The 14,576-nt window shown below is 35.7% G+C and overlaps 2 protein-coding genes across 2 annotated transcripts; one reads left to right on the top strand and one right to left on the bottom strand.

Annotated features, from left to right (window-relative positions):
- Positions 1 to 2,368: 2,368 nt before the first annotated feature.
- Positions 2,369 to 6,318, bottom strand: LOC121786526 (protein NUCLEAR FUSION DEFECTIVE 4-like). The gene is made up of 3 exons (XM_042185162.1): positions 5,852 to 6,318; positions 4,962 to 5,767; positions 2,369 to 2,983 (listed from the first exon to the last, which is right to left on the bottom strand). Exons 1-3 carry the CDS (start codon positions 6,179 to 6,181, stop codon positions 2,509 to 2,511), a joined length of 1,611 nt encoding a protein of 536 aa, XP_042041096.1. The 5' UTR covers positions 6,182 to 6,318; the 3' UTR covers positions 2,369 to 2,508.
- A 3,720-nt stretch (positions 6,319 to 10,038) lies between these two features.
- LOC121787936 (peptidyl-prolyl cis-trans isomerase CYP21-1-like) lies at positions 10,039 to 13,215 on the top strand. The gene is made up of 7 exons (XM_042186780.1): positions 10,039 to 10,324; positions 11,293 to 11,371; positions 11,754 to 11,801; positions 11,927 to 11,950; positions 12,061 to 12,243; positions 12,372 to 12,447; positions 12,812 to 13,215. The coding sequence occupies exons 1-7, from the start codon at positions 10,226 to 10,228 to the stop codon at positions 12,987 to 12,989; spliced, it is 687 nt and encodes a 228-aa protein (XP_042042714.1). The 5' UTR covers positions 10,039 to 10,225; the 3' UTR covers positions 12,990 to 13,215.
- The last annotated feature ends 1,361 nt before the right edge of the window (positions 13,216 to 14,576 follow it).

Here is a 14,576-nt window from a genome sequence, read left to right as displayed (position 1 = left end):
GATGAATTGATGTGATGAATGAGTGATGAATGTGTGTATTTATAGATGATTTTGGGAAAAAAATAAAAAAAAATCAAAAAAATTCAGAAAAAATGGGAAAAACGGCCATATTTTTGGGATTTGGAAAATATTTTTTTTTTATTTTTTAGCATTATTTATAATTAAATACCGATTTTTTTAAAAAAAAGTTTGAATGCAACGGCTACGCCGTTGCCCAATCCCGTGCCGCCACGTGTGCGTCCGCTGGCACGGACGTGCTCGATACATCGAGCAGCGCCGTGCCAGCGGCGCGAGCGCAGCGGCGACGGATGGCGTCCGTGCCAGCGGCGCGGACGGCGGTGGCGACGGACGCCACCGCTGCGCATGCTCTTAAGCTCTCAATGAAATGGAGTATATCTTTTATTTTTTCTATTGATTTTTTTAAAATTTTAGTCAAATTTAGTGTAAATATAAAAGCCTATACAAATTATTTAAATTACTCAAAAATATACATCAAAATAAAATTTATAAATCTCAGCCCCTATCGATATTTATTTATGCATCCACCACTGATTGTACCTAGGGGTGGGAAAAAATACCGAAATACTGAAATACCGCGCTTACCGTACTGAAAAAATACCGAAAATATCGGTATTTCAGTATACTGTAATTTTCGGTATGGTATCATAGTGTACCAATATCTTTCGGTATGGTAACGATATAAATTTTCCTATACCACGGTATACCGTGGTTTACCGAATATTCGGTACACCGCGGTATATCGAATCCTCGGTGCATACAGAAAAATGATACTCCATATTGAAATATTATATATACATCACGTTATATTTAATATATTTAAATATTTTGTGTATAAAATAGATTTTTTGTACATAATGGTATTACGGTATACTGTACCGTTATTCGGTATACCGGACTAATTGTATTAAAAATTACCCATAATAAAGTTTCGATATGGTATCGGTAAGAAATTCGGTTCATATTGCAGTTTTCGTTAAGATAAATAACAATAAAACTAACCGCTGATAATACAAAGTTGAAATTCACGTAAGTATAAATATCTATATAGTGAATAAAATTGGTGGATTGTGTATAATATTGGATTTTGAAAATATTACCTAAATTCTGTATTAATCAATTGTAATAATTCGCGTTCTTTTAATAATTACTCAGTACTTATAAAAACTACTGTTAGTCAATTCAAAGATAAAAAGGATATGAAGATTAAAAATCGGAAAAACATGAAAATTCGATTATTATGATAAATTAAAATAAAAGATAGTCTGACCAGTATTTTAATTTTTCAGTACTAATTTATTAATTGAATTTTATATTTAAACATATGCAAATTGCATACATATGGTATGGAATGAAATCACGACCACGCATTTGTGTGAAGGTGGCATATAACGAAAATATAAGTAACACATTAGAGCATCCTTAACGCCGCGGGCAGGACCGCACCTGGATCCTGGCCCGCTGCCCCGCCCGATGGAGGAGAGGAAGTTGCGGCCCAGGCCGGTCCCGGGGCTGCGGCTGCGGCCTGGGACGCGCCCGGGGTCCGGTCTGGCCGGCGTTGGAGGTGAGCTTTTTCCGGTCCCCGACCCAATTTTAGGATTTCTTTTGCATTTGGAAGAGGAAGGAGGGGGAGGGGGAGGGGGAGAGGAAGAAGAAGAAGAGGGAGGAAGAGGAAGAAGAGGGATGAAGAGGGGCGAGAGGAAGAGGAAGAGAGCTTTTTTTTTGCATTTTGAAAGGATGAAGAGTGGCTCTCAGGAAGAAGTGTAATTTTTTTTTTGCATTTTTTTTATGTTTTCATTTAATATTTTAGTTTATAATTTATTATTTTTGAATTAAAAATAAATTTCTCGTGTTATAATTGTTCAACGTTTTTAATTTTACGAGTAAAATAGGTGAAGTTGTGAATAGTGCAATTTAATAGTTGTGGCCCGGGATGGGGCCAGCAGGGTTAAAAAAGTGTACAGTTCTCATCTGAATCATCGCTGTATGATTAAATAGTGTTTTAGGCATTTTGAAATGTTATCATAGTATATAGTAGTATATATCTAATGCATATCAGATTCAGTGCTACAAAATAATATAGCACAAACGAAGTGCAGATGGTTTTGAAATAATATCAGATATAGTACATGACTATATGCAATGCATAACAATTTCAGTACTAAAAAAAATATTGCACGCAATGCAAGCCGTTTGAAATAATATCATATTAAGTTTGAAAGTAACAAGTTTGAAAAGGTGAAATTGTGGATGGACAAAAATACCCACTAACTCAGGTAGGAGTACATAAAACACTATATGTACAAAATTGAAATACCATATTATTTTTTCTTTTTTACTTGCCGCAACATGTAAATTGTTGTAATATGTATATACCAATACCAAAATTTTAGTAATATATCACATTTCAGTACCAATACCAAAAACTAACACAAATTTACAATTGAGACTAAACTTCCCAATCAGCCATCTCTCTCTATCGCTGTAGAGTTATTGAACAATAATAGACGAAGCTTTCTTATTTTTCCTGCTAGCATAAATCTTGGCATACACTGATTTAGTTCTCATAGACAGCAGCACATCAAGGCCGAACCCAATGACACACGCGACCGCCATAACCACAAACACGAGCCGGTAGCAGTGAGCGCCTATGCACGTGTTGCCGCCCCCGGCCGTGCTCGTCGCCTGGGCGTCGTAGAGAAGACCCGCGAGCAGGCCGGAGAAGAGGAACGAACCCAGCGGGAGGTTGAGGATGAGGATGTTGTAGACGAGGCCGAAGTACTTGAGGCCAAAGAGCTCCGACGCGGTCGGGACCGTGACAGCAAGGCGCACGCCGTAGCAGATCCCGACCACAATGGAGCCCACGTAAAGCGACCCCGGCATGGCAATGGCCAGCACAACGTAGCCAACTGCCATTAGAATCTGTGAAGCCGCATTCCAAACTGGCCTGGGTGTTCCAGCCATCCTGCAGTTGTAATATTTTCATCAGTTTTTATTCATTAGACTATAATGTATGAACAAACTTAAAAATCAAGGGGAGAGGGGGCTTTTTTGAAAACAAAAGGAAGATCAAGGTGGATCGTATTACTTGCATTTTTGAAAGGACATAAATACACAATATATGTGTCTACAGGCTACAGCGCTCGACGAAAATAGTACTCGTCCATCAAAATTACCCCTCATTCCACTCACATTTTATTATACAAAACTAGTAGGACTCACAACTAACTTTTTCTATTCACTTTTTTTTACAAGTTAAACAATTTCTTAAAACCCGAGCAGGTCAAATATGAGACATTTATTCATGGACGGAGGGAGTAGTTTTTATTTATTTATGATATGTTTCTATTTAATGTGATAGATTGCATATTTTTTAAACTTTCTCCCAACTTGCCCTCGTTAAAGTAAAAGAACCCTATCCAAGCCCCTTGGCCTAGCGGTAAAGGGTGCTGGATACCGCGTCCATCCCGGAGGTCTCGAGTTCGAACCCTGGGTGGCGTAATTTGTCTTTCCTCCTTGTTATAGGAGTTGATTTGTAATTTCCTCCTTCATATATATGATATAAATATATGAAGTTAATTTAAAAAAAAAAAAAAAAAAAAAAAAAAAAAGTAAAAGAACCCTCCCTATCCATGTTCTTTCAGTAAACCATTTCTACCCAATGAATACGCCACATACAAAAATTCCGCCACTAACATATTTGTATGCGCTTACCATAAATATTAGTAGTAGAACTCAGTCTCTCTTCTTTTTTTGCAAATCTAATAAATAAGCAAGAGCTCACCCAAAAAAAATAGAAAATAAACTTAATGAAGCATAGAATTTATTCCTTCACGCGTTGAAAAGACAGAAGATGGAGGAAAAAGCCACGGCAACGCCTATTCCATAAAAGGTAAAACAACTATTGTATATGTCTCGTATAAAGTAGATTCAACCTTTTCATTTATTTAAGATAATTGGTGTGATAGAAATCCATCAATTGACGATAAGAGGAGAGGCACATGAGACTTATATAGTGGATTAAGCTATTTGTGTATACCAATGTGGATATTATTATATCCATGAGGTCCATCTTAAAACCAATTGGTGATAAGATGAGAGACCCATGAGACTTATATAGTGGATTAAGCACCTCATCTTAAAACCAATTAGTGATAAGAGGAGAGGCTCATGAGACTTATATAGTGTATCAAGCTCTTTGTGTACACCGATGTGGGATATTATTATATTCATTTTTATGTTTCAATCATTTTTATGTTTCAATTGTCAACACCCTCCCTCAAACCCTTCAAGGTGTGAGACTTATATAAAGCTCTTTGTGTACACCGATGTGAGATATTATTATATTCATTTTTATGTTTCAATTGTCAACACCCTCCCTCAAACCCTTCAAGGTGTGAGACTTATATAGTGGATTAAGCTCTTGAAAGGTGAATCTTGGAGGGGTTGGTCTTTTTTATGATCGATTGGACAATCGGTCTAATTTTTTTTCGATCGGTTGGACCACTGGCCCAAATTTTCAGCCCAGATATATTGCTGGGTCAGTTAAATATGACTCACAGTCGGCGACCCGCTTTGATACCATGATAGAAATCCATGGGGTCCATCTTAAAATCAATTGATGATAAGAGGAGAGGCCCATAAGACTTATATAGTGGATTACACCGATATGATATATTATTATATTTATTTTTATGTTTCAATTGTCATCCCGGTGAATAATAGATATTGGGCATACATATGGTCCAATATGGAGTAGATCGTATCAAAAATATCAATGTCACGTTCCTAAATCTAGTCCATACTTATTCATAGTGTATACTAGTATATATTATTTTAATATATTCACGCGTTAAAATAAATATGAGAGGGAAAAATATTACTCCAAAATGAAACTTGCTAAGTACGGAATGCTGACGTAATATAACAGAATTAAAACTTACTTGATGAAGTATTCGGAAACCGACCCGGATAGGATCCGACCGAAAAATCCCCATATGCTTGTGAGCGAAACGAATATGGATACATCCGTATACCCGAGAGCCAGACCCATTTGCCCGAGATTATTTACAACCGAGAGACCCGGTCCCACCCCACACAAAAACGACCCGAATAAGATCCAGAAATCCGCGGTTCTCATCGCCTCGCTAATCGTGTGCTCTTCCCCCACCACCGGCCGCCTCTTCTCCGCCCCCGCAACAGCTTCCACCTCCGGCGCCTCCACAAGCAGCGGCTCCGTCGCGATCCGCTCCACGTCGGCGGATTCGCGATGAGAAGAGACGAAATCCCTCATGATGAGGTAAATCGGGATGAGGAGAGGCGACGCGAGGAGAATCAGGAGAATCGCGGCGAAGAATTGCGAGAAGAGGCGGCCGTGAGGGCCGGAGACGTCGAATGCGAGGAGGTAGACCGCGATTACGACGGCGATTACGTTGATTACGCCGAAGAATTTCGTCTCCTCCCCTTCCTCGGTTGCCGTCTTCGACGGCGGGATCTCGCGGAGGAATAACATGGCGGAGATGCAGACGACGAGGGGAATGACGGTGAGCATAATCAGAAACTTCGCCGGATCGTCGGCGAAGAGAGCGGAGCAGACGTCGGTGAAGATAGCGGTGCTCAGACCGACGTAGCCTTTTAAGATCCCCGAAACAGGGCCGCGATTCTTCCGGAAATTGCGAATGCATGTCACCAAAACCGCGGTGTTCATCCACGTCGTGCTGTTTCCGCCCATACAGAGGAAGATACACATCTGCAGCGGAATCCATTCGCGGTCAAAAATTGGGGATTTCGGTCGAATCATCGAAATTAGGGTTTAATACGTGTGAGGAATTACCGCCCAATAAGGCAGAGGCTGGATTCGGCCGCTGACGACGAGCCATTGAACGCCATAGCCGACGAAGCCTTCGACGGAGCCGATGAGGAGGATGACGGCGGTGGGGAGACGGTCGGAGGCGAGGCCGGCGAAGATGCCGAAGGCTTTGCCGGCGTCTTTGGCGACGGAGAGGCTGTTGAGCTGGAGCTGAGTGAGTCCCATGAGTGTTTTGAGGGCGTCGGAGTAGTTGGAGAAGGTGTAATTGTTGCCGGAAATGGCTTGCACCCACACGGCGGTGACGAAGCCGAGCCATTTTCCGGTGGGGGACGCCGGCGAGAGCTTTACACCCATGGCGAAATGCGTGAAATATTTTTTTGGGAAATGAAGAGAAAAAGAGATCTTGAATTTGAAAGTGGTGCGAGTCTGTGAGATAAGCCTCTATTTAAAGTGATTTTTCAGTTTTCAACCTTTTCAATTTTTTATTTATAAATTTGAGTTGTACTAATCCCGTACGTGGTGGGTCAGGACGCTCATTGAAGTTTATTTATATATAAATTATTTATTTATTTACATACTTTTATATTTATTTCAACAATATTAAATTAATAATATATATTAGTTTATGATCAAAAATTAAATTATTTATGAGAATAATAAATAAAATTAATTAAACGTTGATAATAATAAATTGAAATTTACATAATTATAAACATCTATTTAGTGAATCCATAATTATAAAAATGGAGGATTGTGTATATTATTGGATTTTGAAAATATTACCAAAATTATGTATCAATCAATTGTAATAATAAGGATCTTTTCATAATTAAGAGCAGTTACCAAAACTACTCTTAGTCAATTCAGAGATAAAAAGGGAGAAAAAAGAAAAGGAAGATTAAAAATCGAAAACACAAGTAATTCGATTATTATGATAAAATAAAACGATAATCTGAACAACATTTTAATTTTTCAGCGTAAGTATTTGATTTTTCGATATTCGAACACGGTGAGATTTTTATTATTTATTATAATGTGGCTCTAATTAATTAATACTATATATTATGGGGGGGAATGGTGAAATAATTTACTTCTAGATGTATATTTGTAACTTTTTGTTTTAGTTCTACAATGGTACTTATATTTCGAAGCTTGCTACCTGCTGCATTATTTTACAATTTTCCTAGATGTTATATAGCTTTATACTATTTCCTAAAAATTGTCTACACATTTTGAAGTGGAAACAAATAAATAAATAAATAACATTCGCGGAAAAATGCTTTGATTTTGTTTAGTATTGATGTTTTAATTCAACAAGCAAAAAAATACCACAAATATTTTGAATCAATAAATCAATTTTATTAAGTAAAGAATTTTTTTTGTCTTCTTCGATACATATATATTTAATGTACTAATCACTCTTATTGCTTGATACGAATTATTTGTATTACTTTTGAGTCGTATGAAATCTGAACCAAACAAACGAAAGAGTTTAAGGTCGTAAAGACGTAAAGTGTATAAAAATATCTACAAATTTTGAAATATAACACAATAAAATGGAACTGAATTTTCTTCAATCGCTCTCACTTTTATTTATTGTCAAAATGCATCTTGCAAATAAAAATGGAGGACCACTTCAGCAGAAAAATACAAAAAACATTAAATAAAATTCCTTTAGCAGTTGATCGAGTATATAGTAGTCTCATGTTTCTTGCACTTTTCTATTTTGGCTCGTCCCAAACTATTCACACTATATATATTTGAAGTATAAGAATTATGTATTTAATTAATATATTGGAGTTAATTAAGTAATCTATTATTGAGTGATCTTTCATTACACTTAAAATACTAATTTAATTAAAAAATATATATTTCAAATTAACGACCTAAAATAAAAAAAATGCGAGTAATATGAGACGTAAGGAGTATAATTTATGAATAGGAGTACATTATTATGGGTGTACGTAGTGTAGGTGTAGATAATAATAATGCATTAGTATACAAAGAGGAATGATATGCTACATATCTTATGTGGGCTCCTTATGTGAGCACCACTCTCGTTTCACACACGTTTAGCGTTGTTCGTTTCGATTTATCTATTTAGTTTGATTCTAATACATTAAAAAATGTTATTGCAATTTTTAATTTCACAAAATTCATAAAATCAAAGCTTGATTTATTATTTTATTCATTTATTTGAAATTATAGATAAAATGAGCAAATTGAGCTTTGATTTTTATGAATTTTATGAAATTAAAATTGCAATAACATTTTTAAATGTATTGAAATCAAAATAAATAGATAAATCGAAACTAACAACGCTAAACGTGTGTCAAACGAGAGTGACGCTCACATAAAAGATGTAGCATATCATTCCTCAATATATAAAACAATCTTTTGTTATAAATAGATGAACGATTATTACATATAAAAGGAATTTTTTTTGTTACTATCGAACCGTATAGTAATTTGAATTAACACAACAAATGTGAAATTATTACATTCATAATTAATTTAATTGCATTAAATTTTATGAAAATTTTAATGCCTATGAGATTTGAACCTAGAAAAAATTGGATTATCCACAAAGAGATTCTACTATAAATTTTTGGTGATCCAATAATTGAATATAGTTCTCGTGTCTACAACGCAAAAGTATATATGAATTAAAGTAGTGTTTATGCATTTTGTGATTTTTGGAATTTTTTGCGGTTCACATTTAATTTTAGGGATAATAGCCATTTAAATTATGAAATTTGATCAAAACCCCACGAATAAGTAATTGATATTCATCACCTAGTAATATTTTGCTTCATTTGAAGGCTTATGAGATAGAACATAATTATATCATACGTGGAGACATGCAAGCGTGATAATACATAATTTGCACGCAATTGAAGTTGTGATACTATGCAAATAAGATAATTTTTGTAATAGAAGTTACAATTACTATATTTTACGCAATTTTATAATTTAATGTGTGTTAGTATATATGTTGGCATATATAGAGTATATGGCAATGATGATGATGTGATCATTTAGTTACGATTCAGGTAATTCTCTTTAATTAAATAGATTTTATTTATTTTTCTTAACATCGAATTCTACTGAATAATTTTTTTCTCAAATTTTATAAAAGAACAACAAATAAAACATACATGTGTGGTTCAAATCGGATACACTGATAAAATGTTTTCCCTTTAATCAGTAGGCTATGGTTCAAATCACCTACTGTATACGCAAGAGTGAACTACGTGGGTGTGAGTCAGTTTAGAATGAGTTGTGAAGTTAATGAAATATGTATTATTGAGATCAATGTTGAGAGAATGTAAGAGTATGTAAGTCACTTTGGGATGAAATAATGGAGCATGTATACATCCTTGAGATCAAATGTTTTAGATTTAAACTGAACCGATTTGTATTTAATAAGGTTTTGTCGGTTATTTAATAAGGTTTTGTCGATTCTATAACGGACAGTGAGATTGGTCGAGCCTCGACTCGATGTGGATTTGTCATTAGACAATTGTCGAAGAAATAAAATAACTATTTCGGACAAGATATCACATGATTGTGGATTTGCGAGGGAGGTAAGACACTAGTTTTATCTACTAGTACTATACTTTTATTTCTTAACATCAATTATTATTTGATAGGACCCACGACTAATACGATAGTTATATTTCAACAATTACTGCTACAAATATTTTTGAAACTGATTTTGACATTTGTAGTACTATATTCTAAAATAAAATTAGCTCTAACGTAATAAGAAATAACAAAATTAAGTAAAATGATAGAGTACCATTCTGTTACAAGAAATAGACACGCTACTTAAATTATGGAGTATTTCCTTTGTCCCCGATCAGGAGGCCCACTTAAATTTGACACGTACTTTAAATTGAAACTCTTACTCGCAGATGCATCGAAATGGTAAAATGAAACTCGTAATCGCATACTTAGGGAGTAGTATATTTCGAAGATATTTGATTACGACAATCAGTACTATGATGGCTCAAGTAGAAATCGGCTGCTTATCAGAACCGGTGATAAGATTTAAATGATTTGGAAAAAAGAAAAAAAATTGTGATAAGATAATGCCATGTACGGTTAAACTGAAATATAAATGGGCCCACTCTAAATTAATTTTGGATTCTTTTCAAATATGGGCCTGATACACGTTGAATATTTGGTGTCGGCCCATTTAAAACCGATCCAATCTTCCAATTTCACCTCGCTTAGAAATCTTGTTTCGATTTTTTTTATCAATTGATCTGTCGATTACATCACACTCTGACAGCTGAAATTCATCGGTTTGTGTTAAACTAGTGAAATCTGCAGTACTTGTAGTTGAAAATACGGATGATTTGAGTGATTAATGGAAGGAGGAAGCGTTGAGAGATGAGGCGGGATATCTCAGTGTTGATTCAGCCTAAAATTTTGCTGCTTTTCGCTGTGGCTTTGGTTCTCATCTTTCTCTTCCTTTCATTTTCGCCACAGGTATGAATGTATCTGTACTTGTTGTTTTGTTTAGAACTTATTGCTTTATGATCGAGCTAGATCAGAAATTATCTGCCTTTTTCGATCTATTTGCTTAAAGATGTTGGCTTTTATCTGCAATTGGTGGATTGATGTGTTTTTTGTTGAAGAAATTGTTGCTTTGTGTATTTTTTGAGATGAATTTAAATAAATGCGACTAGATAATTTATTATAGTTGTTGGACACGATGATTTCTCCACAAACGTTTCAATAGATTGGGCGATTTATTATGCGGATTGGAAGAAAAGGAATCATAGATTCATAATGCTGGTAGTTGGAACTATATGAAAGTAGGCAGTAGGACTGGAAATTTGATTGTTTGCTTTCCGTAGCCAGGACTCAATTAGTCAATTATATGCTAAGATTCTCGAAAACTTAACGAGACGCCAGCAGCCGAAAGCTCCTGTTAAAATTTTGAAATGTGAGATTTGTACCGAGAAGCACGAAATCTGAAGCATCAGGAACCATTTGTAGTAGCAAGGTAGTGTTACAATCAATAAATTCTTGTGTAACTTAACCAGACTATAAACATGTGCACCGAGAACGTGTATCCTGTTAATGTATTTCAAGGTTTCTTTGCATCATTGATCATTGTTCAAGCAATATTGACTTTGTTTTCCAGGTCTGTATGAATGATGTCCTGGGAAAAAATGGATTTTGTATGAAACTTTGGCTACTGTGCACTATCATGTTTCACATGTTTCTGTTTTTTTGATGCTCTGGTGTGAACTTGCTTGTTTCATTAATTGGTAGAATGTTCTAGAGCACGTAAATAGTCATCTCAACATTCGCAACAGTCAACACGATTGGTAGAGTATCAGTTTTTGTTTATCGTCTTACTATCGTTACCTGTCACCTAGAGGTTTGAAATCAAGTAGAAGGTCAAGAGTTGTTGATATTAATTTCATGATTCTTCTTTATATCTCCAGGAGGTTGCAGGACCAGAGGAGGTATATGAAATCACTCATAGAGTATTTTTGGATGTTGACGTAGACAAGCAACGTGTAGGTATGGTCCCTCGTACGATTTGGTATTTTTGTGTACAAAGTGCAAACCATCCTTTTAATGCTCCTCTTGAATTTGCTGTACCATTTTCCCATGTTGGGTTGTACCATGATGTGTCTAATATGCTGTTAGTTTTAGAGGGTTTTAGAAGGACTACTTATGCGATTTATGCTTGTGCAAGTGTAAAAAACAATTGTGGTTAAGACCCATTTTCTGCGGCAGCCCCCTTTTGAATACTAAAATGTTCATACATGAGAGTTAGCATTGCATCCTGCACAATTTTGACGAAAAGGAAGAAACTTTATTCTGCATGTTTTATTGTTTCGCAAACACTTCTTTATGCCTTCCATCCTGACTTGATCTTTTTTCCCTTGAATACCTACAGGGCGGATAACTATTGGATTATATGGTCAAGTTGTGCCAAAGACTGTGGGTAATGCATCTGTCTTCTACTTGAACTTCTTTACGGAATTGATACTTTGCTTTTATGCTATAATAACTTCCTTATAGTTTTTTGGGTAACATTAATATATAATTGCATCAATTTTTTCATTGCAGAGAATTTCAGGGCTTTATGTACAGGTATCTTCAATACTTAAAACATTATTAAAACATTATTTAAGTTTTACGTGGTGTGTGCGACTGTGCGTCATGTTCTGCCTTATTCACTATCCTACTTTTTCTGGAACCAGGGGAGATGGGGAAAGCTCCCAATGGGAAAGTTCTACACTACAAGGGAACTCCATTTCATCGTATTATACCCGGATTCATGATTCAAGGTGGAGACATTGTTTCTGGAGACGGGAAAGGAAACCAATCTATATACGGTGGTACCTTCCGTGATGAGAATTTCAAGCTGAAGCACTCGCATCCAGGTTTGCTATCTTGTAGTGTTCTGACTTTTCAGTTGACCTTCTCTTTTGGTTAGTCGTGGGGTTCTGCATAAACCTCGCCAACAAGAATATGCACACAGATACCAGAAATCTTAACATGATATCTGCAGGCGTGGTGTCCATGGTGAATTCTGGGCCTGATTCCAATGGTTCACAGTTTTTCATTACAACGGTCAAGACATACTGGTAATATTTTGTCTTGTATTCCAGTTTTTGCAACTATGAATGGAGTTGGGGACATCTAATCCATTTTTTATTAAAAAAAAGAAAAGAAATCGACTAGATCAAGCTAAGGATCTGATTCATATTACCACTTGAACTAATTTATGGTTGAGAAATCAGTTTTTGGAATTCGAATGCTCTTATATTCAAAACAAAATTTTCTGTTATTTTTTTTTTGGCCGGGCTAAGGAGCTGATTTCTCAACTATAAATCAGTTAGTGTAGAATTATACCTGCAGCATGGCCTCTCTCTCTCTCTCTCTTAGTTATGAGGTCTTGTAGGTGTATATTAGCATCAAAATTCACCATGTATTTTGAAAATTGTGCAGGTTGGATAACGAGCATGTTGTTTTTGGCAAAGTCATTGACGGCATGGATGCTGTATATGCCATCGAGGGAGGTGCGGGAACATATAGTGGGAAGCCTAGAAAGAAGGTTATCATCGTAGATTCTGGGGAGATACCGAAGGGCAAGTGGGATGAAGATAATCGGGCTTCGACAACATGAAATCAGTCAGTAGCAGCAATATTTCAGGTTAACTTATTAATTAAACTAATTATTTCTTTCTTTTGGGACTATGCTTTATTCTGTATCATGTTTGTTAAGTTATAACATTGAGCATATTTTGTTAAGCTATAGTAGAATTTGGAGGAATTAAATGCGTTTCAGGGGTTTGCAGCAATTGAGATATGGAGTCTTTGTTATAATCTTATTTTGACATTTTTTACTCAAATTCCATTACAAAATACTACTCCCTCATTCACATTAGTGCTGTGTCACTTCCTTTCAGTCTTGTCCGTATCTAAAGTTGGGTCATTTCATTTTTCGGCAAAATACAATACTCTAAATTTCTTACCATTTTCCTACTTTATTCTCATTCCACTGAACTTATTAAATTTTTACTTCGTGCAAAAAAAAATGCTCCAACACTACTCGGACAGAGGGAGTATAAAACTGTGACTTGCATTTCAGTCGTTTATTGCATTCATAACACACCTAACATATTCATTCAAACCCATGTCGAAAGTAAATGGGAGTGCTAACATGGACAAAGGGAGTAAAGATTGAATCAATCAATATCTAGAATTCGAGAGAGAAATGTAATGGGAGTCTAGTACAACTAATTAGAGTAGTTTTCACTAGAATGAAGTGAAGGAAGCCATGCAGAATGAAACACAACTTAGTTAATAAGATGTTTCACCTTCAATCAGTTAGTTGTGGCTTTGAGCCACTCTTAGTCCTAGACCGCCAGGAGAACCTAATTTTCCTTATAATCGGCTAGCAAAAACTTACACATCAAACTTTTTCGAGCCGGTTTCGGTTCCACCTTTGGAGAAATTGAAACCATCGATTTCTGTCCCCACGGCAGGCTCTAATGAAAATCACTCATATTGGTTAGTAGGGAGTAAAAGATAGTGGGGCAACATTAGGGTGCAGTGTCAACTCATTAAGCACATCCGCTGGTTTTTAAATTATAGACATTGTTAGACTTTATCTTTTGTACATCATCCAAATATTCCCTATTCTTTGATCAAATCTTACTCTATTCATAGATTGCATCAATCAATAAATATTTGAAGTTTAGTTGCACCTCTCTAGGCAAATAGTGGTAGATTCGGGAAACGAAACTTGTGCGACGGATAGACGAAGGTCATCATGGTCGGAGGGTAGTGTGGCGACCCTCGCTGACCATGGATGATGGACGAAATTGACAGTGAACCGCATACTCGAAGGGCCAGATCCAATTTGCCACACTATAAGATCGTCAATGTCTGCAAATAGTAATGAAATTTTTTGGATTTTATTCGCTCTAATTGAGGCTCTATTCACATTACATTTACTGATGTACTCTAAATTGAGACTATATTCACATTACATTTACTAATTATTACTATTAACACTATCTTTTTAAGATGAGGTATTTCCTCAAGAACAATACGTTCAATTAATTTAATTTTATTAAAACTCTCATCTTTACTTCATTGGGCCAATTTTTTCATTAATGCTACCTACTATAGTTAGCAATGCAACTAAAATATAGTAGAAATTAGAATGGAAAAGTTCATTACATCTTTTCATTGATCTAACTTGTGC

Source organism: Salvia splendens, chromosome 22, assembly GCF_004379255.2.
Source record: "Salvia splendens isolate huo1 chromosome 22, SspV2, whole genome shotgun sequence".
Classification (NCBI taxonomy): domain Eukaryota; kingdom Viridiplantae; phylum Streptophyta; class Magnoliopsida; order Lamiales; family Lamiaceae; genus Salvia; species Salvia splendens.
Note: the sequence above shows the minus strand (reverse complement) of the source record. Positions and strands in the feature narration are given on the sequence as shown.